This window comes from Urocampus carinirostris, chromosome 9, assembly GCF_059441175.1.
Source record: "Urocampus carinirostris isolate Australia breed hairy pipefish chromosome 9, RoL_Ucar_1.0, whole genome shotgun sequence".
NCBI classification, from domain to species: Eukaryota; Metazoa; Chordata; class Actinopteri; order Syngnathiformes; family Syngnathidae; genus Urocampus; species Urocampus carinirostris.
In genome coordinates, this window is record NC_142357.1 from 20,674,178 (window position 1) to 20,700,569 (window position 26,392).

Sequence of the window (26,392 nt, forward strand, 5' to 3'; positions counted from 1 at the left end):
TGATTTTTAACTGCGACAGGAACATTGACACGATCAGTGTCTTTAACGAGACACTACGTTTTCACTAGATGTTTCCGTATTGTCATGCAACCAACAAACAAACAAGCGCCAAAAAGAACAAGGAAGACTGCAAACTACTGGCACTTATATATCTTTGCTCATAATTTAAGTCAACATTGTTTTTTGGGGGTGGCACTAAATAATACACACCGTCCCTTTTAATAATAATCAATTTTTTAAAATTTGCATACACTTTATATGTTCATTATACAATGCAAATGTTTTAGTGGTCAAATAATACACGCTATCAATTTGAAACAGTGGTCCCCAACTTACCGCCCGTGGGGTGTATAAGGCCTGCCCCTACATTTGGTCAGGCCCCCTGAACAACACCAGAGAGCATTGTGCTGTTTTTATTCATGTATAACGTGCATTTTTCTTTTTTTTTACCTAAAAATAAACTCAAACTCTGGGTGCGCATTTTTGGTGGTAAAGCGTTACTCAACTCAAAATACTTAAAACCAAATAGAAGAATAGAATAGAAATTATTGTCATTCAGACATGTAAAAAAGAAAACAAAATTAACATTTGTCTCTGGTACCGTGGATTGAAATAGTGTGATAACAAGTTGAAATCTACTGCCTGTTTGCAAGTCCTGTATCGCACTCGTGGTCCAGTACTATGACAACTAAGCTAAACCTAGACCTGTTTAGACTGTGTACGGCACAACAGAAAATGTATGTTCCATGGACCTCTTTTCTGTGAAGAACACACAGAGTGTTATTTGTTTATCATTTATATCATGAATAGAGTTATAATTTATTTTCTGACTTTTTTTGTGTGAATTTTCCCAGAGGGCTAATCGATGGTGGCTTCCTAGAAAACAATACATCTTTTACATTTGGGCATTCCTGGAACCGTAACATTTTTTTGTTACAAACTGACCTCGAGTCTTCGTCAAAGAAGGGAAGGGTCTTGTGGTCCTCAAAGGAAATGATTTGGGACCCCTGCTTTACACAACAACTTAAATAAGGTGACATTAACGGACTGTGCATTAAATATATGTTTTTTGGGTAAAATATATGTCTGCATGTACTTATCGTAGCAATGTTCTTTGCTAATTTGGATAGCATACTATTTATATGGGGTCTCCAGCGAGGGCGATTTTAGGTTCAGAGCTTTGGTCAGCACTGCTCAGGAGTTTCACTTCCCATCTGTGGACAATAAATTACACTGCGCTGACAACCATATGCCATTAAATTAGGGTGTGTGTGTGTCTGTTTGTCTATTTAATCATAGTTATTGTGGATAGTAGACTCACACTTGAATATCGTGTTTTTATTAAAGAAAAAAATGCAAATGTCAATTTTGGTGCTGGGAGGATGACCACACTAGCATAGTCGAGTCAAGTCAAGTCATGGTTATTTGTATAGCCCTTATTCACAAGGAGTCTCACAGGGCTGCACAGGCTTCAGATTACTATAACACAATACCCTGATCTAAAACCTACATGAGGGCAAGGACATACTCAAAAACCTCAGCATGAGGTTACATAGCTTACACAAACGCAACAATTAAGCTAGGCTGATCGTTGTTGCATTAAATTCAATGCAGCAAAAATGGGAATAATATCTGTTGATCAAAACAAAGTATTGGGTGGTAAAATAGTTTTTCAACATAATCAATACACGGGAGACTCTACAGACTTTGCCGCTATGCCGCAAGCACCACTGGCCGAGCGGGTAGAGCAGGGTTGGCGAACACGTGGCTCTAGAGCCGCTTGGCCAATAAGAATGCGGCTCTTTGCCTCATCATATTTTCTATATACTGTGGCTCTTTGCCTTGTTACATGTTTAGTTTTTTTTTGTTTGTATTGAGGGTGAACACTTTCCTTGGAATCAAAACAAGAACAATACTTGTTGTATTGTAAGGAGAGGAGTGTGTTATGGGAAATAATGTTTTTAATTGTGTGTGTTTGTGTGTGTCAGTGCGTGGTGTGGTTCTTTGACTCTCACAGTTAAAAAATTTTGCCTCTTTGTGTCAAACTTGTTCGCCACCCCTGGGATAGAGGGACAGGAGCGGTGCAAGAAATTAAATGGACAGAACCATTTTAGGGCAGTGAAGTATTTCCAACACTATTTTGTTCACATTTTTGTTTTGTTTTTGGGTAGCATTTTTCATTATATTTAAACCTATAGTGTCCTTTTTTAAGGAAAATTACGTTTTTAAAATGCTATAATTTTAGGGGGTGCTTGTGTTGAATTTGTTTAAGCACCCCTAAAAATGGGCTGGTTATGCTGATGGCATACATGTCCACCTGTACGTTTTTGCCGTACAAAGTACGTTTATTATGCATTTTAAGACGTGTACGACATACAAGAAAAATCTGTATGGAAAAACGCAAATTTGTCAATTATGGGTACCATCTGGTATACACCGACTACTGTATCACGAAACGGCAAATCAATCAAGTCAAACGAATTCGCCTCTATCTCAGTATCGTTTTTTTTTCTGTTGCAAACGAAGCAAGCGGTTTGATGCTACTGTGCGCATGCGTCTGCCACCTCGGATTTCATGTGGAGTTTGTGTAGTGAAAGGAAGTCCGTCTCTTTTTACAGAACTGGCTTTTTTGGCTCAACTCATTAAAGAGATCCGGCTCTCAAACGGCTCACATTTTAAGAATTATTAAGTTGTATAAAGTTAAGAAAAAAAGGAAGTATAAAAGGATAAAATTAAAAAAGGTTTGTGGTCATCCCTTTAATCAGTATATTACCAACAATAATGTTATGCAGAAAATGAATTAATAATTTGTATAAGAAAATATATTATTCTACTTTATTATATTTGCATGTACTTTTTCCTTCTACAGTGAACGTCCAAGCTACTTCATTTTTGAACTTTTTTTATAATATACCTCATTCATGTCAAGCAACTCGGGATCTCACAACAAAATATTAATTGACAATATATATGATATAACTAAACACATGTACAATATAACATGTTAAACTACATAAATAAACACGTTTGAAAAAAAATATGGTGTAAGATTATTTTGTATTTTGTAAGGGAAAATACAACATTTTGTAAGGGCATGGAGCCGTGGAGGTTGACAGGTATGTGATGGACACCAATTAATATAATGGCTAATAATCACTCATTGAAGCTTAAACTCTTTAACATTTTCACATTGAACATTGAACTATCTTTATTTGTATTTTATTGTCTTTTTGGGGTTTCTCTTACTCAATTCTAATCAGGGACACACACAAAAAATAGCTATCAGCTTCAAAACGCGAAGTGACCCATACCCTTCAACCTTTACGTTTTTGCCGTACAAAGTACGTTTATTACGCATTTTAAGACGTTTACGACGTACGAGAATATTTGTATGGAAAAACACAATGTGTTAATGATCGGTACCATCCGGTATACACAGACTATCACGAAACGGCAAATCAATAAAGTCAAACGAGTTAGCTGCGGTAGCCTCTATCTCGGTATCGTTTATTTCGTTACAAACGAAGCGAGCATTTGATGCTACTGGGCGCATGCGTCTGCCGCTGGAGTGCCTAATTTTGACTCCCTTGCAAAATCCTCCCCCCCTCGCGTGAACGCGTATTCTGCTGCTCTTCCAACATTAGCAATCGTATTCTATATAATAAGCTTATTAAAACAATAAAACATTATTTTGTTGTTGAGTTATTGTTTTTGTTCTGTTTTTATTTTAATGTTCAAAATAAAGTATTCATTCATTCATTCAAATTTAAAATACAAGCATCAATGGTTGATAATGTGGTTTGGTTTACAAAATAGAAATGCCTACTAATTTTTTCCTCCAAAAAACATCTTTATTTACAAATTGAAATTTAAAGTGTATTAAAGAATATTTTAGTTACGCTGATAACAATTGTTCCCGATTTTTATATTTAATTGTTAAGAATATGTACAGAATGATATAACGAAACACATGTACAATATAACATGTTAAACTACATAAATAAACACGTTTGGAAAAAAATATGGTGTAAGATTTATTTTGTATTTTGTAAGGGAAACTACGACAGTTTGTAAGGGCATGGAGCCGTGGAGGTTGACAGGTATGGTGACCCCTGCGGTTACTGCAGTAAAGACTTCATCTCCCAGCATGCCCGGTGTTCATTCAACGTGCGGCGGACTGCAAAGCGTTCAAGTGTGTTTGGTAGGTTGAGAGTCGCGCAGTGGGCTCGGCTGGCGGAGCGAAGCTTCTCGCTTGTGAGTGTGTCGACCGGGCAGCAGGAGGAGCCCGCACCGACCAGAGACTTATCGAGGAAGGACAACACGACGACCAGAAGAAAAGAGACCAAGGGAAAAGAAAAAAAAAGAACCCACTGAAAGAAAAACGCTAAGGCTGCGCGGATGAAGAAGCCGGAGGAGCGGCGACGGTGGAAAGGCTCGCTACAAGTTTGCCGCTTGGGATACGCACAAACGCGGTGTTGACTAGGGACAAAAACACGGCGGAGAGACCGAAATAGAGAGACTGACGCCGAGAGGTGAGCCACCGTTTCTGGGTTGAAAGAGCAGCCGGGTGGACGTAGGCGTAAAGCTCACATCTGGCTTTGTTGAAGTTTGCACGACGGCTATAGTATCGAACATCTGCACACAATGTTTCTGTTTTTTTCGTTTTTCGGTGACTTGCAAATGGTAGCTCGTTGCTCTGAAAAATAGCTGCAAATAACGCACGAATGGCTATTTTGTTAAATTTTATCTGACGCCCTCTTGATAAATCTTACCATTTGATCTTCAATGCATTCGTCTTTAAAATGATTGGGAACCTAAAGCTCGTGGGCTGTATATAGTCGAGAAGGGCTACTGTCGATCAAAATGCATCCACCCGTGTCCATAAAATAGAATTCATCAATTTACCATCAAATAAAGTGACCCTCAAGGGGCAGTGCATTGTTGGTCCATTAAGTGTCGCTGTATGGTGTACTGTAGGGGTCGTCCACCTTTTTTGAACCTAGGTCCTACTTTATTGTTACTGATTAGTGCCAAGGGTTTGAGATGTACAGTATTTCCAAAGTAGTAATTCATGTTATTACTATGTTGTTACAATCGTATTATGTTATTGGGTAGGTGGGTGTATCCCTTAACCATTAGGGTCGTATGGGGCACAATTACCTGTGGTGGTTCTTGGGCAAGTACAGCCTGGTGGCGCCAATGTCTCTCCAGGCCAAAAAAATGTTTCCAGCCTGTTTTGAACTAGAGACCATTCGCGTGTTAGGCACATGTGCTAACCACAGCATGACAGAAACACTCTGGGTTGTAAAAATTGAAAATAGAGTTGAAATAAGAACAGTCGACCACTAAAATTGTTTTTTAAATACACTGATCATGTCAATAATTTATTATGCCAGTTAGAAATACAATTTTCAAAATAATCACTATGATTCATCACTGTTGAACTATTTTCAGAACCGGTCCGCGGCTATTTAAGTGCTCTAAGTGGGCTACCTGGTGCCCTTTGGCACCATGTTGGAGACCCCTCAAACAAATGTTTGAAAGCACAGGGAAGAATACAAACTACTGAGACTCAAAGGGACCAAAACAAACAATTTTACTTCTCATCTATTTGCACAGCCTTTGGGGTTTTTTGGGTTCCCTACAAGCAGCAAGATGTCATCTTCCTTTTAGAGGAGGCTCATGTTATGTAAAATGAATGCAAGTTTCTTGACCTGAGGGTATTTTTAAAATGCATGGCTTTTTGATAGCTTGTGAATATTTTGCTTTTTATTTAAATCAATATTGTGTTTCTTCAACAAATTACGTGTTTTTACCACTAAGAAGCACTGAATAATGCACACTGTCCTTTTAACATAACTTAATGTGTAATTTTTTTATTTTCGAGAAATGTTGTACAAGGGACTGTGTGCTTTATTTAGCACCGCCTCGTGGGAAAAAAACAATGTTGATTTCAATAGGCAGAAAAATTCTTAAACCAAACATAAATCATATTAAGCTGCATTTTTAAATACTTGGAAGCCGAGAAATTTGCATTCATTTTACGTAATATGAGCCTCACCCATCTTTCTGCTAAAAGTAACCCCCCAAAGAAAAGGCTTTGCAAAAAATAGGAAGTAATTTGGTCCCCTTGAGTCCCGTAGTTTGTATCCTTTCCTGTGCTTTTTAATACTTGTTTTTGGTTGTACCACACAATACAGTCAAATTCTATGCGGTGTCCCTTTAAAGAAATAATAATCTCATGTGGGTGAACTGTCAGCTTGTTCAAATCATTTCAGGATATTAAACTGCCTGTTAAGAACATTTAAAAATATTTTGTTTAACTTTTCATAGCCCACGAGTCTCTTTAGAAATGTTAGGTATTTTGGCAGGTCAAATTCCCTGAATAAAAGTTCGATTAACATCAAGCAGTTTTATGTTTACAAAGTGCACTTTCACATTGGAAAATGATAGATGTCATAGCTGGTGGAAGAACTATATTTGAAATATATGTACATGGGTTTTTCCAGATGTACGAGGTGTCAGTAGTTTCAACATCTGAATTTAAATGCAGGAAATAATGACATAAAATAAAATTTGCTAATACAGTATTTACAATAAAATCCATCTTTTCTGTTGAAGATTAACATATTTGTCGCTAGCAATTAAGCATGTTATCACAACAGTATTTAGAATTATCCAAACCATGCCTGATCATATCAAAGGAAAAAGCAGGTAGCTGAAACTAAAAGATACATTAAGGCATTAGAAATAAAAGTGACTTTAAAATTAGCTTTTAGCAGATGCTTGAAGTTTCAACTTGCTGGAATTGCAACTTTCTGGTGAGGAGGTTCAATCAAGATAATTTCATACCTAACAAGAACATGTGTGTAGGTGTAAGTACCCTAACAGATTTTCCCCATCTTGGACTCTGCAGCTGAATGCGGATGTGAGCTGTTTGGGATTTAAAGACGCATAGGAAGGAAGAAAAAGGGGGGTGGCGGGGGATCACAGTGGACGTGGACGAGAAAAACTGCAAAAGGTGCTTGCCAAGAATTGAGTTTGTTGTGAGCCAAGCATGGATGTTTGCAGTAGAACCGGGTGGAGGTTGGGTGGGGGCAGTAAAAGACACTCACAGCAAGCTTCACACTCAGTCATGTTTAAACTGCTGTGTTGTCTTGTGGCCATATAATACACTAGGATCAATGCCCCATGTCATTTTTATCTTGGAGTGGACTGGTACTACCAAGGTTCGCTTTTCACAATGGCTGTTTCGCTCAAGACGCGGTAGGAGTCATGTCCAAAGCCCTTAACAGCCGGGATTAAGTGTGACTTTGGTTATTCTGTAACAGGTTTTGTCTATTTGCCTGTGTTTGTTTGTGCAGCTATGCAAGAAGCACAGCAGAGTCGATGACTGAACTTGTCTGACATAGGTAAAACCAGCATTTTGTGACAGGAAGATTCATTTGGATATTTCTTGGAAGATTTAAATTAATTTGTGGTGTTTTACATGAAGTAGAGATTTCCTGATCTAGCCACAAATAAGTTTTACTGTGAACTCGTAGTAAAATCTTTTTTCTTTACTTTTTAAAAAAGTTTTTGTGTAGGAGCCAACAATAGACTTATTTTGCCAGGAGTTGTGCTGTGCAGATGAACGAGTAGGTGTGATGGATTTATAAATTAGAAGTTGCATTTTGATGGGTTTGTACTTTATTCCTGTTTGTTTGATCACACGCTTTCATACAAACAAAAACATTTGTTTGGATCTTCTCTGACAGCTGTTGTGCTTTTCTGAATTTTCAGTGGGACAAAAAAAGCTGTTAGCTTTACTTGCTAGCCAGGGGAATTAACTGTGTTTTAGCTGGTCAATTTATACGTTTTGGTAAGCCAGGGAAGTAAATACAGACTTTTGTGTAAGCTTGCTGTCTAGCTATTTAGTAATTTGGCTTAATACGATCTCTATTTAACCTGGTGTAGCGGAGCTGCTGTTTAAAAAGCAGCACTGAGTATGACAGTAAAAGTGAGTTGAGGTGTTTTTACTGGCTGTAAGATGAGAGCTGCTGGCACTATGTTTGTCTGCAGTTTGTTCAGTGATTCGATTGCTGTTATTGGAAGAAGGCACTGATTTGGATCACGTGTGACACAATGTTGCACGATCCAATGACAGTATTGACTGCTGCTTCTCATACTTCTTCAACTATTTGCCCCCACGGACTGATTAACAGCCACGTGCTCCATGTAACATGTGCGCCTATTAAAAAAAAATGTTTTAAGACACTCACAAATCTTATTCTTTGTTTTTTTTTCCAGGCACTGTGTAAGAAATGCGCCGGCAGACTGTTCCATGTTCGTAAAATAATGGAAACACTACGTTTGACGACCATTGTCACGCATTTGTGGAAATACACAAGTGGCTCGCACAGCTAATCGTGTCGAGCCTGTCAATCGATACGCACAGGAGCGCCATGCTCAAGCGGCCCCAGAATAACAACCAGGAGCGCTGTGCTCACGCAAAGGGAAAACGCTGGAAAAAGTTGGTGGAAAATCTTACTTTTTTGCCTCATTTTTGAGTCCCTGCTTTTCTTCCCTGATTATTATTTTGACCTAGATACTTTCTGTGAGGCACTTACATTTTTGGACATTCACGTCTAAATCCAAACAACTTTTTTTTGTGAATAATGATGGATGGAACTCACTGCCCTGCATAGTGAGGATGTAAGTGGCTGAAGGATGGGAGCCAGATGAAGAGAAGGAGGAAGAGCTGGAACCAGCAAAGCACAATGGCCCACTCAAGTTTGCTGCAGGGGAAGCGCTTTTACTGCCGGGAATGGGTCTTCCACAAGATCCAGCACTGCCTTCAGGAAAAAAGCAGCAACCTGAGCGGCACAACCGGCACCCCCAGTAAGCAGCCTGCAGGGGAGGGCTCAGCCAACACAAGCAGCTTGACTTCAGGCCCAGTAAAAAGTGGTACCTCCTGGGGGGTTTTGCTAGTTGGCGGCCCAGGGAGTGGGAAAACGGCGCTTTGTACGGAACTGCTGTGGCCTACCTCGACACAGGGCAGCCAGCGGGGCCTGCATCAGCAAAGCTTGGCCTTCCACTTCTGCCGGGCGGATGACTCGGACACGATGTGTGTCGCCGGCTTCATTCGTGGATTGGTGGCGCAGATCTGCCGCAGTGGGCTCGTCCCAGGATATGAGGAGAAGGTCCGCGACCCGACCTTGCAAAGCGCTCTGCAGCCTGGCGAATGCGAGAGGAACCCCACTGAAGCGTTCAAAAGGTAACAACACACATTATTCACATGGTTGTATTTCACTGTTTTTGGATTTAAAACATTCACTATAATAAAGGCAGTTTAACATTATTTATGAATGAATACAAAAGTTTATTTTACAGAGAATATAAAACTTAAATTTTGATAACTGCACCTCAGGGGGTTCAAGCTTAATGTATTTGGGGCCCACCGGAGCTAAGGTCTGGTTGAGGTTGGGCCAAATGGGGTTTTCCACTTAAAAAGCTCTGAAAAAAACAGTGCAATGTTTTCAAATCACTTGTATAATATAAAAGATTCTACACAAAATAAGAGCATTATACAACAAAACATTAAGATTGAATGTGAAAATAAATCAAACAATCAGTAAAAAAAGAATCAATAGTTTGCGTGGGCTTACATTAGAAGCACAGTGTGGATTAATTGACCACTAATTATAGCTATACTGTATAGTGAAACCAAAACAATCACAAAGAAAAATACAACAGAGACTCAAAGTGACCAAAGCGCACTATTGTTTTTAAATTATTTTTGTCGAGCGTTTCAAGATCTATTTGTTCTTTAGGGTACCTTTTAAGATGGCGGTCATTTATTTTCAGCTGCCTCTAGGTGAGGCTCGTGAATGTTAAATAAATACAAATTTCTTGATCTACGAGAATTTGGAATTATTTCGTTTTTATCATAGTTCAGGTATTTGTGCTTATTTTAAAATATATATTGTTTTTCGTTATTTTTTTCTTACAAGGAGGTGCTAAATTATTCACACTGAAAGGTGGGGGCCTCAAACTATCATCCTGCAGTTCCAGTTTACAAACCGCACATATGTTTTCAAAAGTACATTTAGGTTTAAGTAAATCATAAACCTGATTAGGTTGTACCTCTTCCAGGCACTACATTTCTTCAAAGCTGAGTGATGTCTGTTCTTTCATTCATTCCAAAGTGGTACTGCGGTATAATTAATTACATTTTTGTAGAAATACGGGCACAATAAATTGCTTTGTCCTCCCTGTGAGCCTTTTCTGGTGCTTTTTCTTGACGTTTGGAATTCCCTTTTGCCTAAAGATGTTGCAAGTGCAATTGAAACCCCTTACTCCTGCAGGCTACTGACCCCTCCCCCATTATTATTGTTTTTACTGCCGGTCACACCTATCTCATGGCCCCACCTCAGCCGCATTGCATTTCATAGTTAAGGTTTCCCCCTGGTAGGCATTCTGGATGGGACATGTCCATATTTCGGTAACTTTTGTGTGAGCCTCTGCTAACAGACTGACCCTGGTGACAACTTGATCATAACGACTGCAGGTTAGGACAAGTCTCACACGAGATTGCTACATGAGTTTGTGGACAGCTTTGTCATACTGTAGGTCAGGCAGTGTGTATGCACGCGGTGAGCACTCACATTTCTCGTCTAGCCATCTGCTGACGCTTGTTGCACTCTCGGAACATCTCTCACACACCCGCACAATGCACACAGTGGAAAAGTAGGTCACGGCAAGGTAAACCATTATTTAAACGCTCACCAGAATCAACATACATACTCTCCCCCTATTCCTACCTGACACGCTTGTTCCCAGGGAAGCAATTGCCATCTGGTCATAATAACGAGGCCTCATTTTACCTAGGACTGTGACTGTCGTTTGACCCTTGCACTACAGTAAAAGCATGTTGCCTGAGGGGCTAAAATAGTTTGAACCCGAGCAGGGCACACAACTTAGCGCATGCCAACTGACAAAAAGCCTTATTAAGCCAGCATTCTTTCACATAAATGTACAAAGACTAGGGAGCTGTTTTAACTGAGAAAAGACTTTTACTTAAGTAGTGCATTTTGTCAAACATGATTACATCCATTTCTAAGTGCTGTTTAGGCATATGAGACAAGTAATAAAACATTTAGCCATTTGAAAATAATTTACACAAGTAGCAACAGTGTTTTGGTTGCATACTAGTCTATTTTCAAAACTTTATATCAAACAATATATATATTTTTGAGCCAATCAAGTATCTTATTGATTCATGTCAAGTTGAAAGACATTAGGAATGATATACTTGGCTTCATCAGAGCTCGACAGCCTGACAACAGTAGCTGAGAGACGGGCACTGAAAAAGCTGCGGTCAATCATGGACAATTCATCACATCCACTACACAGCATTATATCCAGACAGAAGAGCAGCTTCAGTGACAGACTGCTGTCACTGTCTTGTACCACGGACAGATTGAAGAGATCTTTTCTTCCCCGTGCCATGAGGCTCTTTAACTCCACCCGGCGGAGTAAAGGCCCACATTAAACCACACCCCCTACATTGCATATTACTGTACTTTTATTGCAGTGTGTATTTTATGTAGCACTATTTGAATACTCTATACAACACGCTACAGTGGGTATTAGCACGTCACATTGGGTATTTGTATATTGTATTCCTCTTGCCTTATTATTGAATTGTTCTCAGCGAAGGGATGCTGCTGGAAATGTGAATTTCCCTGCGGGGATGAATAAAGTATCTCTCTCTCTTTCTCTCTCTTTCTCTCTCTTTCTCTCTCTTTCTCTCTTTTTCTCTCTCTTTCTCTCTCTCTCATATACATTTATTCATTTTAAGGTCCTGGTTTGAGGGTGTTCATATCAGTGCTTTGACTTCATCATAGTTCTGAGTTCATCTACAAAAGTTAAGAATAATTCCTATGATTGCATATCTACAGCGTCCTGCGTTACTTGCCGTCCGTCCGCCTTTTCAAAAACGATGACATTCAACTAAGTCATATAAAATGCAACTTTTTAAGAACTTGTCTGTATTTCGTTTGACATTTTTTAACTTTTTGGAATCTCAGGTGGTAATATCCATAACTCATTTTTTTTAATTATCAGAGAAAATTATTAAAGAAAGCCATTTATTACATCGCAGTATCTTGGTGTTAATGTCGTTTAAAAATAAATGAAACATATCTATGTGTTTTCCGTTTTAAGATTATGTGTTTGTGGACATTACGTGTTATTGATAAAATCAGCATTTTGTCAAAATAAAAGTGCACTATCGCTGTAATTGTGATTTCACTACTCACAATCGCATGTTTCATAACACAAACTGTACTTACATCACCACCAAAAGAACATTATGAGGCTCTCCCACAAGCACGTGGCGTATTTATTCGTGTATAACTCGCATTCGTGTATAGAATTCTGTACAAAATTCAGTTTTACTTTTTCTTAGCTTAATATAAGCATCTTAAGTGACAAGCGTTGTAGAATACATAGATATGTGATTAAAATTCAAGCCATTAACACAATACCAACATACAATTTACAATATATTTATGTAATGTCATTCAGTATGAGTACGATTTTTCATCACATACACCAAAGTTGTTTTCATTGTTGTTCTTTTTAATTAATACATATTTATATATTCAGGACTACTTTTTCTCCATACCGTAACACTCATCTCTGGTAACGTTAATAAAGAAGTGTGCTAATGAGATAAAAATGAATGCATTTTTGTCTTCTATATCACGTGGAGGTGTAGTGGTTAGGATTAGGCGCTTTCACCACCGTGACCCAGGTTTGATTCATGTTGCATCCAATGTATTGCGATTGTGGTCAGCAATGTTTTCAACTAATCAATCATTGCACATACACGAAAATATACTACCGTAAATGTAAATTATCATGTGTAATGTGCACCTAAAATTGAATTATTTTTTAGGTTAAAAAAAAACAGCATTATACATGGATAAATTCATCCATCCATCCATTATCTGCAACGCTTATCCTCAGTAGGGTCGTGGAGGTGAGGGAGCCCATCCCAGCTATCGTCAGGCAGTGGGCAGGGGACACCCTAAAATTGGTTGCGGATAAATACAGAAATTGAATATTATCCAACGTAAACGAACTCAGGATCTTCATGCATAAACTATCTGATGGTTCTCCCTGCTGTCATATACCTGTAAACTCATTTTTCAGGGTGCCAGTGTTGTTGGTTCTATTTGATAAATGTATGGAACAAAAAATAAAATAAATTAGAGTGAAAATGAATCGTTACTCCAAGCACGACAAGCCTTGGGATAAAAATTCACAAGGGGGTGTGCTTGTTTTGACTAGTTTCAAGGCCACTCCATAAAATGCTATACAGGTTGCATTAAGTTAAGGGTGTTGTTAAACTTTTTTTTCGTTTGAGGACCATTTAGCCTCCACTGACCCCCGTCCAGCTGTGATTTTCAGTGCATGCAAGAGGCCCCCGCCAAATTCTTGGGCCTAGTCAAAGGCAAACAAGTCGGTTTGTTGATAATAATCGCCAGTTGTATGTTAATGCAGCGAAACCGGTTCAGACACGGTTTGACGTCCGTGCCGTACAAGCCAATTGCTGCTTTTCCCACCATGTGCGCCCGTTGGCAAGCGAGACTTGAGGCATTTTGAGTGCACATTTGAACGGTTTGTTTGTCCATTCTGTACTCATTTGCAAAGTACCTGCACATTTCTCTTGTAAATGTCGTATTCTAGCTATGTGTTTTTCGCTTGAACACTCGTTCCAAAGACGCTGGCGGTTAGCTGCTTCTGGTAACAGTTGGGGACTTACTGACTCGCATGCAATCAAACATTAGAAAAACTAGATTCATAAGTAGTCTCAATCTTGTTATTTTTAAGTAATAAATAACGAATGACAGATAAGAATGGAAACAATGTGGTAACCCTGACAAGGTAATTGCTGTTTCAAAGCCTATTTACCCCCATTTTGCATTCAAAGAATGACATGTGTAAAAATGGCATGCTACAGAACTAAACAAAGTCAGTCAATCATTGAGGGTAACAGGGATTCTTCAAAAATCTTTACTTTTACTTTGCGAAAGGTTGTAATTAGTTGTAAACTTTACTTAAAGTGAATCTGTGTAATATTTGACCACTAGGTGTCGCTGTATTCTGTAGTGCAACGACAACAAGTGCTATCAATCAGTGGTCGGCAACCTGTACCGGTTTAATGTTCAATCAACAACATTAGTAATAATAACAACTATAACAATGAGCTGTAGTCCACTGCATAAACGCCTGGGCACTAAGGATGTAGATGACCTAGGAAAAGGCATTAGATTTTATTTCCTCATCAAACTATTTTTACTCAAAATACGATGTTGCTTTGGCTGAACTCCTTCCCGTAATACTCCATTACAATGTTGTACAACGTGACACCGCTAGGAAAAATATTGTGATGCTCAGATAAAATCTGATGCATTTTCCTTTGTCAACCACAATTCAAGGGGGCCTGCGGCTAGAATTTGGTGCTCTCAGCATAGCAGTTTAGGTTCGATTCCCGCTGCATCCAATTCTAAGCAAATGAGGTAATCAATATTTGTCAACGGATTAATCATTGCCTAATAACAGTGATATACTACTGTAAAACCTCAGTTTAACACACACTCAAACTTTGAGTTTATTTTTGGCTGAATAAAATGCATGTATACACAAATGAATACAGTCTAAGCAAAAACTAAGGCCTTTTTTTTCTTGTTTTACTTTCAGTACCAAACAACCCGCGGTCCAGTACAGGTCCGCAACCCGGTGATTGCCCACCACTACTATAAATAAAAAGGAAAATACAAACAACAGAGACTCAAAATTATCAAACCGTAATAGTTTTATTTTATTTTTTTGCCGAGCCTTTCACAAGGTTTTGGGTTTTGGTGGTACCCATGACCGCAAGATGGTGGCCAATGCTATGTAAAATAATACAAATGTATTTACCTACGAGGATTTGCACATTTATATAATAGTTCATTTATTTTTGTGTATTAATCAAATCAGTATTGTTTTTTTTTATGAAAAATGGTTTTACCAGTAGGAGGCGTATAACAATACAATAATTACTAATTAAGTTGAATTTATTGCTTTGAACATGATTAAGAGCCTTTGTCCGTAGAACAGTGCCATAAATTGTCTCAATGTGGCTTCTTTAAATGTACTCCTTTCTCTTGTGGAGTTTTTTTTTTCAAACAAACTAAAACTGCCTGACAGGGCAGTGATGTACAGATGTTTATTCAGCTGTGGTAGAGCAGTGTTGAGTAATCACAAGACCTCTTCAATTGAAGTAGCTTACAAACTGATCACTTGCAGAAGTGATGAGTGGCTTGTCAGGAAAAGATAAAGTGCCTTCCAAGTAATTGATGTAGACAGGAGCTTTTACTGAAAAGAAAGTTGTGTGACAACCGTTTTGAAGCCTGAAAATAACTCTTGATACCTTTTAAGTTGTTTGATTTTATGAGTATGTCACAACTTTAATGACAAACAACATCAGGTCACAGCAACACGAGGAAACTTTGGGCAGTGGTGTTGCAGTACATAAACAACAAGCACAGCAGGCCCCTAGTTAAGCTTGTTGAACTAGTTTTGTTCAGTCACAATCTCGATTCCAACCTACCGTCCTTTCAACATGGCTTTACCTTCAGGACAAAAGAACTGGTTTCGGACTGGGGGTCGCTTGCGGGAATTAACACAGTCATGTGGGCCTAACAAATTCCAGCACTTTTGTTTTTGCTGATGGCACAGTAGGGGTCCGTTTAGTAGGTGTGACTTTATCTGGCTGTGCGGTTTTGGTCGACTTCAGTTTCTGCTGCGGTCATATGTGCAAGAGGTTTCAAAAGTGAGCAAATTGTTTTTTTTTTATTTTCTCTATTTGATATGTCTTAACAATGTCCAACTGAGTTCAAAGAGCCATTATGTTTTTTTTTCACTGCACCTATACGCTTTACTTTTATCATAGCTGTTCGGAGCAGGACACATTATGTAGGAGGAATTGGGGGTAAGGTGAGTGCTGGAAACTTATGTCATGCTCGTCCCCGTGTTTTTTTTCTGTAATTTTTAGTGTAGCATGTAAATGGTGATAGTTAGAAAACATCCATTTCTAGGGCAGTCCAAATGCCAACCCGACCCCCAAGAAAGATGAAAAAGGAGGACTTCTTTTCAGCACGTCTTGGACGTACACACACTTGCACGCGCATCATCAATGAGCTGAGTAAGGCTGCAATGATGACACAGGCTAGGAGTTGGCAAGCAAAAACGATCCAAATTACGCACAGCTCCTTTTAAATCAAACAGACTTTGTTGTATATCTAGTTTCTACATCAAACGCTAACATTTGTCTTTGTACTAAATAAACTGTGGTGGGGTTTTTTGTTCATTTTCATTTGCCTAATAGTCTCTAAATATGATTAACAGAACAAGGAAAGTTTTATCCAATTGGAGAAATTCGGGTGGCAAAAATCCAAACAGGAGGAAACAATATCTAGTGTTTCCACTTGGGTAATCGTGGGGAAATTGGCAATGTCACATGTTTTATTGCAGATCCTTAACAGAATTCAAAGCTGAGCACGTTTCAATTTTCAACACTTGAATAAACCAAGGTAAGATTTAATGGTCATGCGTGGGCGGTTTGTGTATATCATTTCCATTGGTGTGTTGAATCCTTGGCTGGGCGGTAGTTCTTTTTTGAGGTTTAGGGAAGGCTACTCTTGCCTCGCCTTTTATGTGGTGCACGGCAGCAGAAAATTCACTGGAAATTGGGGCCACATTTTAGCAGGCGACGACAACAACAAAAAAAGGCTTCCACTTTCATCCACCCTCTTCTCTTGTGACGCATCACCTCCAATGGAGCAGAAGAGGAGAAACAGCAGCAGCAACAGAGCAATGATGATTCAGCACTCTGTGGTTAGCCTCTGTTTCAACAATATGGGTGATATTATTTGATTGTGAAACACAATGAAATAAATCTCATAAACATAGTGTACTGCAGAGTACATTCTTCCTCATATTGCATGGATGGAAATGGCAAACCTTGAAAGGAAGTTGAATTTGCACACATTGGTTTTAGTTAGTTTTATTGCAGAACCTATGCTGTTAGGCAGAGGGAAGACAATGTACTGGATTAGTTCTAGGTTTAATCAGTGGTAAAATTAAAAAGGGAAATACCAGAGTCAAAATTAATTCAAACAAGAGTTTTAGGACCAGAACAGAGACAGGACCCACTTGCGTGCATTTCTCTTAGTTTTATTGGGAAGAAGGGAAAGGATAGCACACACGATCCGTAGATCGCTGGTTGCGGGGAGCAGGTTGCTCAGACGTGGCGATTGATGGCGGTGTCGCGAGCAGAAAAAGCAGATCAGTAGCCAGGACGGGGGAGAAAAATCGTAGTCAAGATCACAAAAGGGGTCGGAACCAGGAAACAGACGGGAATCGGAACAGGAGAGGGTCAGGGTCGAAAAGCTTGCCTAGCATAAGCTGAGGTTCGCAGATGGACTGACAACCGGTGACAGGAAGACGGGGGGTATAAAAAGTGACAGGTAGATGATCAGCGTCCGAGGCAGTTTGCGCCAAAGGAGCAGGCTCATGATTACTGATGCGAGGCGCATCAGTAATCATGACAAAAAGCCATCAATTTAATGAACAATGGACAACACAATAGACAACATACTCCCATTAATTTAAGGTGTTGAATGTGAAGTTCTTAGTTTGGTTAAACTTTGTTGAATAACCCTGTTTTTTTTTCGATTTCAACACAATTAATAACCTTTTTTTTTGGGTCACTAACTGTATTGTTCTGCGCAAAGATAGGATTTTAGAATCAACCTAAATGTGTTTTCATGTCAGAGTTTGAAGTCACACAAAAATACACTTCAGATTTCAATGACAGTCAAAATGAATAACACAAACGTTCATCAAATAAGTCAAGTCAAGGAATCCCAAATCCATGGGTATGTACTTTGAGCACTCAATGATTATCAAAGTTCATCAGTTCAGTCAAGATCAAAGGAATAATCCAATTCCTACCGCGGCCTTGATGCAGAGCTTTAAGATGAATCAGATCCTTGCTGGTCTGGGGATGCCAAATTGTCCGAGGAATTTTTTTCGGAGAGGGAAAAACTCGTCTAAATCTTATGCATACAAATTAAGACAGCTGACAATTCCCACTGAATATTTGCTGTAATTCTTAAAGAAGCTGACCTGAGTAACGCTTTTGGTAATCCAGACTTGGCAGGAAACTTCAACGTCCACTCCAAAGAGTGCGAAGGGTGTGTGCAGATTTCCCACACGCCATGAGAGTGTTGACAGCAAAAGGGGCTGAGGTAGGGGATGAGTTAAACGGGATAAAATTCCAGATTGCATTGGCAGCGTCAGATAGCTCATCTGGAATGTGGACTCCACTTGCACTCGCAAGATTTGATAGGATTTGCTCTAGCTATCTGAGGTATGCACACTGGTTAAAAAAGGGAGCATGCATATATGAGCCGTCATTATTCCTGTATTTATTTGTGTATAATTCACTTTTCCTTAAAAATAACTCAGTTTGTGTGCATGTTATACCCAAGGTGTTTTGCGCAATGATTAATGATTCTAAAAACTTTGCCGACCACAATACTAAATATTGGATGCAATGGGAATAGAAACAGGGTTGCTTTGGTGACAAGGCCAAATCCCAACCACTAGACCCCCAAGGATATAGACAACATACAAAAATGCATTTGATTTTATCACAGGATTACAATATTTTTACTCACTGTATCAGAGACGAATGTTAGATAATGAAGAAAAACTGAAAATCGCCCTGAAAGACATAAATAAACACAAAAAGCCAGACAAAGGAAACAACTCTTTCATGTATCGGTTGATGTACCGGACTTTGAAGGACATTCAATAAATGAATTGTAAATTGTATGTTAGTATTGTGTCAGAAAATTTTAACATTGCCGCATGTATTCAAGTCAAGTCATGTTTATTTGTAAAGCCATTTATCACAAGGAGTCTCAAAGGGCTACACAGACCACAGATCATTGCAGTTTTTTTGGTCCAATCCGAACGTTATGATTGACATTTCAGGCCCATAGGCCCGAAAATCTGATCTGTTTTGGTTTGGGTTCCGACGTTTGTCACTTGCAATGCATAATTTTTGACATAAACGTATGTCGGATAAATAACTTTTATGACAACAAACTTGCCATAACTAAAGCGGTTTGCATACGATCATAGTTTTGAGTTACTTAACCTTTTTTGTTTTGAAGTGTCAGTGGTAATCTTATTTTGGATCTCTGGACACTATTCCAAGTGAAGCCCTTAGTTTTGTCTCCTCGGAAAAAAAACCCAATGTGGTCTGGTTTAGGTGATGGGTCCCATGACTGAACAATCAATCCCATTTTTAGACGTTATCTCAGAAGATATCTGGACATTTACGAGAAAAGCAAAATGTGACTTTTTTTTTTTTTTAAAGCTCAATCATCTCATCTCATCAGCACCGCTTATCCTCAGTAGGGTCGCGGGGGTGCTGGAGCCCATCCCAGCAATCATCGGGCAGTGGGCAGGGGACACCCTGAACTGGTTGCCAGCCAATCGCAGGGCACACAGGGACAGACAACTCACTCGATCAGTCACACCTAGGGACAATTTGGACCAGCCAATCCACCTGAAATGCATGTCTTTGGAATGTGGGTGGAAACCGGAGTGCCCGGAGGAAACCCACGCAAGCACGGGGAGAACATACAATCTCCGCACAGTAAGGCCGGGAGCTGGATTTGAACCCACGCAGGAGGTTCCCACAACCTCAGAACTGTGCCACACACGCGCTAACCACTGCGCCGCCATGCTGCCCAAGCTCAATCATGATCAACCAAACATTCATGATACATTTTAATAGGCAAAGTCGATAATTATAGCAAGTGTGTAGACCATTAAAAAAAACTAAATAAAAGGTTTACAATGTCTCTTGATAGTTGTAAATCTGACACTACAAAAAAATGATCAGTGTGCTCCTCCTCATGGTCATCTTAATTTGATTAGAGCCACCCCCTTCCTTCCTTCCTAACCTTGCTAGAACTACATCAGTTGTCCCACAGCGGTGTGCAAGCTCAACATGACAGATGGCGAGTGCATTAAAAGTCTTTCACACCATGTTTTCTGCACAAGACTTGGCAAGAACTCAGACATATGTTGAGGACTCGAGCAAGAGGCCCGCTCTGCGTCGTGCTCGGCAAAGTGGCTTTGTTGCGCTTATTTTGCCATAATAACCCACAGAGTTGTCTTTTTGTCTGCCGCTCTTGTCTTTTGACTATTCGACAGCCTAAAAGTAGCTGAATTGCACGAGAACAATACCCCTTTGTCAGACCCACTTGCTGTCACTGTGGATTTGATTGTCTCGGTAGGCAGCAGAGACACGGCTATTCACGCCCAGTCATCCCCGTGCGTGGACATTCCTTTTGGCAAGGCTCCCAGATGGCATGGCAGGTTCTCCACGAGCTGCAGCCATCAGGAGAGATTAGCCAAAGAAGCCCGAGTAAAACCGCAACCAAGCGGGGAAAATCTTCTTAAGGGTGTTAGATTTGCAGCAACAAAAAAACACCAAGGGGGTAGATGTCTCATTTAGCCTTGTTAGGACTTGTTAGATCAGTTCTCCGGAACTGTATTTTTTTCTTCAGCCAATTCACACATTTCACATTACATAAATCTCACAACACACCAACAAATAAAATACAGTTTGCATGAAGAGCACAAGGGGGCTCCTCCTTCCGTCAAAATAACCTTTTTTTTGGTTTGTCTCTTGAAATTAATTAATGTTCCCCCTCTGAATAACACCAGTATCGACCAGGTATGCATAAAAGAGGGTCTTAAGTAGCAACAAATTACTTCTTGAATAACTGATTACTGAATTTTACGTACTTATAAGGTGCACCCCCAAAATAGTAATTTGTGATATATTTCTCATACGTAAGACACACTTGACTATAAGATGCATGGAATTAAAACTGTACCAAGAGCTAGAGTAGCATACAAAAAAGAAAAAAGTTTAAATTAAAAAAACATATTTCATGGCACATTAATTAACATGTCTAACCACTAAAATTAAGCAATTTATTCATAAGGGATTGCTGTATGCAGTATCATTCAATTGTAACTATGCATTTCCAATTATATCCATTGTGTTTTCCGGACTATAGGGGCACACCAGATGATCAGGCGCACATTCAAATTCCAGGAAATTCTGGGTTCTTAGGTGTACCTTGTAGTGCAGAAAATATGGTAATTGTTGACTTATTTTGAGTCAAGTATGAAGTGGATAAATTTAGTTAGCATTTCAAATCCTTTTTTTGGTTTTGTTTTAAAATTACATTTTAAAGCAAATCAATGATCAATTATTTACTTTTTAGGCCCATTCCAAGTCACAAAGTGGACGCACATTGTATTTTCTAAAGCAAAACCAATTGTTGGTGCCAGGTCAAAAAAGGAAAACTGCTACCCTTCCTCCCCCCCAAAAAATCACTATTATTGACACCTCAAAATGGTCACTGATATGTATTATTTCATTAAAACAATGGCCCCATTTGTGGTCTATCACATTGCATATATATATATATATATATATATATATATATATATATATATATATATATATATATATATATAAAATGTATGTGTGTTTAATTTATCCAAATGTTGATCGTCAGTAAAATGTTTTATTGTTTTTGTCACGGTTGCCAATGGCGCCCAATTGGCCCTGCCCGTTTGGTGCCAGCTGCGGCTTGTTGACTGATTGGCTTCCCTCCTATATAAGCTCTGTGCTCTAACTCACCCTTTGTCAGTCCGTCAACGAAACTCTGCACCCGCAAGATGTGGGTTTTGACTCTGTCCGGTTTCCTGCTTGTGTTTCCTGTCCGTTATTGTTCCAGTCTAGTTTGTCATGTTTAATATCGATCTCCAGTTTTGTTCCCGGCTATTTTGTTCTGTTTGTTATCAATCTTCAGTGTCTGGTCGCGTTCCTGTCCAGTTAGTCCTGTTTAATTCGATCTCCAGTGTCTGGTAGCGTTCCCGTCTATCTCGTCCTGCTTGTTCTCGGACTCCAGTCTCCAGTGCCTGATATCAATCCTGTCTGTCCCGTCCTGTCCGGTATCGACTCCATCTGTCCGATATCTGCTTGTGCAATTGGTATTGATCTCGTCGCCCTCTGGTTTCCTTTCATTCCTCGCCAGACTACTGCCTAACATCTTCCCCCAACAATTGCAGAATCACTGACGTTTTGGGTTAACGTGCATGACTGCCCAATTTCCCGTAAATAAAGCTTGTGTGAGAAAAGTTACTCATCTAGGTTTTCCTCCTGTTTCGGTTCATGACAGTTTTGATACAAAGCTGGACTTTTATAATGAGATACAATATAAAGAAGGTGGGGAATTGCTAATCTAAAACTTGTGCAAATGAATAATTGGAAATATACATGTTGTAGTATTTATTAATCTCTTAGCTGTCAATTGATTTTTTTTTACTTGATTTTGCCGTTTTTAAGATCAGTTTGGGGCATGGATTGTGAAAGAGAAGTCCCCACATTGAAAGCCAGACAAGTATAGGCAACTTAGATCAGAACACTTATGTATACTGAATCAACATAACGTGCATGGTTGTATGTAGAAGTGATTATGAAAACATGACTTGCAAAAAAAAACATTTTCGCCTTGCAGTGATTCAGCGTTGCCACGAAACATTTGTCAATCATGAAGATTTTGATATTAGTCGTCTCTTAGTCGAGTGTGTTTTTTAATTTTTAAATTTTTTTATGTACTGTAGTTGGCTAAGTCACAAAAGCATTAAAACATTTTTTTTCTTCACTTTGTTTGTTTAAAACTGATGTTTTGGGTAAAACTTAAACCATCTTGTTTGGAAGATGCATTTGCAACAATTATATTTATCCTTAATCAGGGATCTCCAACATGGTGCATGCGGGCTCCAGAGTGTCCCCTAATGACAGCTGAGGTGCCCTCAGACTTGTTCTGAAAATAGCTCACCAGTGCTGGGTTGTTGTGATTTTCTAGAAAAATTACTTTCTTAGTGATTGAGTCTATTTAACGTTACTCCCAATCATTGACCTGGTAATAACATAGTAGGAATATAGTAACAACATAGTAATAACATAATAAGTTGTTATTTTAGAAATACATTTCAAACAGGGTGACCATTGCGCTAATTAGTATCAAAAAGTAGCTCTCAGCTTGAAAAATCTTGGCGACCCCTGTCCTAGAGGATGGTAGTATCACCTTTAAATATGCCAAATCTTTGCAGTGGATATGCTATAAGGAATGAAAATGCAACAACAGCTGTATAACTGTCCTCATGCTTATATGTGTATTGATTAATTGATTTTTTTCACCCTTTTTAAATGGCTAATTAACATGGGCCCAGTTTAAAATGTCACCAGCTTCAACTCCTTAGATCCTTTATCTCTGGCGCTCAGGCTAGAAGTAATTGAATGAAGTCGTAGTCTCTGGAAAATGACATTTTGTCAGTCTGACGCCCGCGGCGCTCACACAGGAACAGAGGAGCGCAAAGAAGGCTGCAGAGCTTAAATATGCTTGTTGACCGCTGCGGTTCACTTAGCATTCATGTGCGACATTAGCAGTGGAGCTTACAGATTCCTTGTCTGGCTAGCAGCTTGCAGTTGCTGGAATGGTTAATGTAGCGTTCAAACAGCCAACTTGTAATGTGACGAGCGTCCTACGTAAAGTTTGTTTCATTGCATGTTGCCATGCGGCCGGGTTGTTTCGTGTTTCAAGTCGCATGCAGAGTTGCTGCCTCAGCAAGAATTTAATATTACATATTAATAAAACTATCTGAAGACATTAGCTTAAAAGGCGGTACAAAAAGGCCCAATGAATTATAAATGCTTCTACTGTGGGCCATAATAATTTTTAGAGGACTGAATGGATGCAACTTTTAACTGACTCAAAGTTATTCTCTTTAAATCAAATATGATCAAAGAGGCAGAGCTTAAAAAGTTGTAAACTCTGCCATAAACATGTCCTTCCATCTTTTATGCCTTCACAGATGCGTACTCTTGCCCCTCCTGAGCGTCAAACCGCCACCACAGGCCCTCTTCCTGCTGGTGGATTCTGTCGACGAGGGCGGGCAGCTGGGGGAGGCAGAACAAAAATCGTCGCCAGGCTCCCCCAGAACCATCGCTGAGCTCCTTGCCAACCACCACGAGTTCCTGCCGCCTTGGCTTCTGCTCATTTGCTCGGCACGGAGACAGAACAAGGCCATTACTAAACTTTTCACAGGTAAAAATATATATTTACAGTGGTACTTCTTTACAAGGCGTATCTAAACACAATCATCTCAATTCACAAGTTTTATCTGGAACAATAATTTTGCTTTTTGTACACTGGAAAATCCAGGTCCCTAGCATTCCTCGACCCTACAACTAATAGACCACTTGAGTCCGCACACCATCAGCATCAGTTCGTACCAGTTTGCGCACACAAACTACTACAGGGAAAAAATAAATACAAAATTGTGCTGTCTAAACCTTTTGTGTGTATGTTCATATAAAGTAATTTTAGGTGTACAGTAGGGGCTTGAGTATCATCAAGTCTCTCGACCTCATACCTGCCAACTTCAGCCAATTGTTCCCCGTATTAATGGTTGTAATTCCTTTTATGAAGTGGTAATAAACCTTACAAACAAAAAGCAGAACCTGTTTACCCACAGCAAGACAGACATACAGAATACTGCAACAAAATTAACCATCTACGATGACGTTGTCTGCTACCAGTGACAGAGACGATCCGGGTTAGAGCCGAAATGGAAAGACCAATAGAGGTACCACTATATTTAAAAAATAGACTTGCCTGATGTCCTGTGACACCAGCTGCTATTACCATGTCAGATCAGCAGCCGCCACCCTATTAATCAACACGGAATCTCTGCCTTTGCCAGTGCCCAGGTTTTTTGTGGATAATGCAACTGAGTCATAAGCCATAACTCAGAAACCTTTTTGTATATTTTATTTCAGTTTCTAGTGAGATGGATATTGCACGAATATGCATGGAAAAATACAAGTTTTAAATTTGCAATGTCAATTGAAGTCAATCATTATGTCAGTTGAGGAAGCAGCTTTAAAGGAAGCGGAAGAGAGAGGTTGTCTTTCATTTGCTACTTAGTCGTTCCATTGGGACGTTTCTTTGGCGTTTCCCCCTTTTAAAGTCATAATATGCTGATACAGGGATTTTTGTATTATGTTGATTTTATTTTTCTGCTGGCAGTACTTAAATATATTGACAAAATAAATTATGTCAGTCTGTGAAAGTCCGGCCTGTTCAGCTCAACACAAAAAAATACTCTACTCGAGTAACAACTAAATAATTTATAGTAAATTCCAGACTACAAGCTGCTACTTTTTTGCTACTTTTAAACACTGTGCCTTTATATATGGTACAGCTTTTTTTTCCGTTGCGGCACCGAGAAAAATGCATGTGCTTTAAATACAAAACATCGCTGTGACAACTGGAAAAATATTTCATGTTTTTTGGTAGAAATAAGTTCACGTTTTGCCAACATTATTCATAAATTACTGGAGTAAAAGGAGAGGTTCTACAGTACTTTATTCAATGTTTACACAGTACTTTTTCACCCACAAATTAAGACTTCAATTTATACATCCGAATTGAACAGCAGTGGAAGTTATCCATCAAAAACTCTACATTTCTAAGTCGCTGAGGTTCCCTTTAATCCTAGAGGAACAATAACTACTGAATTCAAATTGGTTCCATTACGAAGGCAACCGCCAAATAACAATAACACAAAGAGACACATCCGTGTTGCACTCTAGCGCTATTCTTCACAGTATGCTTGCCCTGGCGCTTTCGTCTAGAACTATAGGGCTCCGATTTTACGCAACGAAGCCCTCTTTTGAGTTTGGCTTCGGCTCTGTTGTAAATATGCACTTGTCTTTGTAATCATTATTTTTAATGGTCAGATAATCCGAAAATATTTCAGGTAAACAACTCTGAGAAGAACTGTAAACGACGTAGCTAAAAATTGCATCAGGTGTGCAGGGGCATGGCGCCGTTGAAGGTTCGCTGCAAAAAATGTCAGCGTCAAATGTGGTTTTCACCTGATGTGGGCTGGGCATAAGATATAAAGAATGTATTTAGAAATAATTTCATTTTTTATTGCTGTTTAACCCTGCGCTTTAAAATTTTGTGCGATTCGTACAAATACAAAATTGAGTTTTGTTCCTAAATTTGAGTATGCCGGTTTTAATCTGGTGCTCTCTGTAGTCCTTAATTTACAGTATTTGATATTTCGTAGAGCATTTAATTGTCATGCGATTTCTTAATCAAAAGTGACCATAATAGAC

The 26,392-nt window shown here is 39.2% G+C and overlaps 1 protein-coding gene across 1 annotated transcript in view; it reads left to right on the forward strand.

Moving 5' to 3' along the window:
• The first annotated feature begins 4,210 nt into the window (after positions 1-4,210).
• Positions 4,211-26,392, forward strand: part of ankrd50 (ankyrin repeat domain 50) — a 44,350-nt gene continuing 22,168 nt past the window's right edge. The window contains exons 1-3 of the mRNA XM_088344835.1: positions 4,211-4,532; positions 8,290-9,256; positions 24,079-24,311. Of these exons, the coding sequence (XP_088200961.1) occupies positions 8,721-9,256; positions 24,079-24,311 (769 nt within the window). The 5' untranslated portion in view covers positions 4,211-4,532; positions 8,290-8,720. The remainder of the gene's footprint in view (positions 4,533-8,289; positions 9,257-24,078; positions 24,312-26,392) is intronic.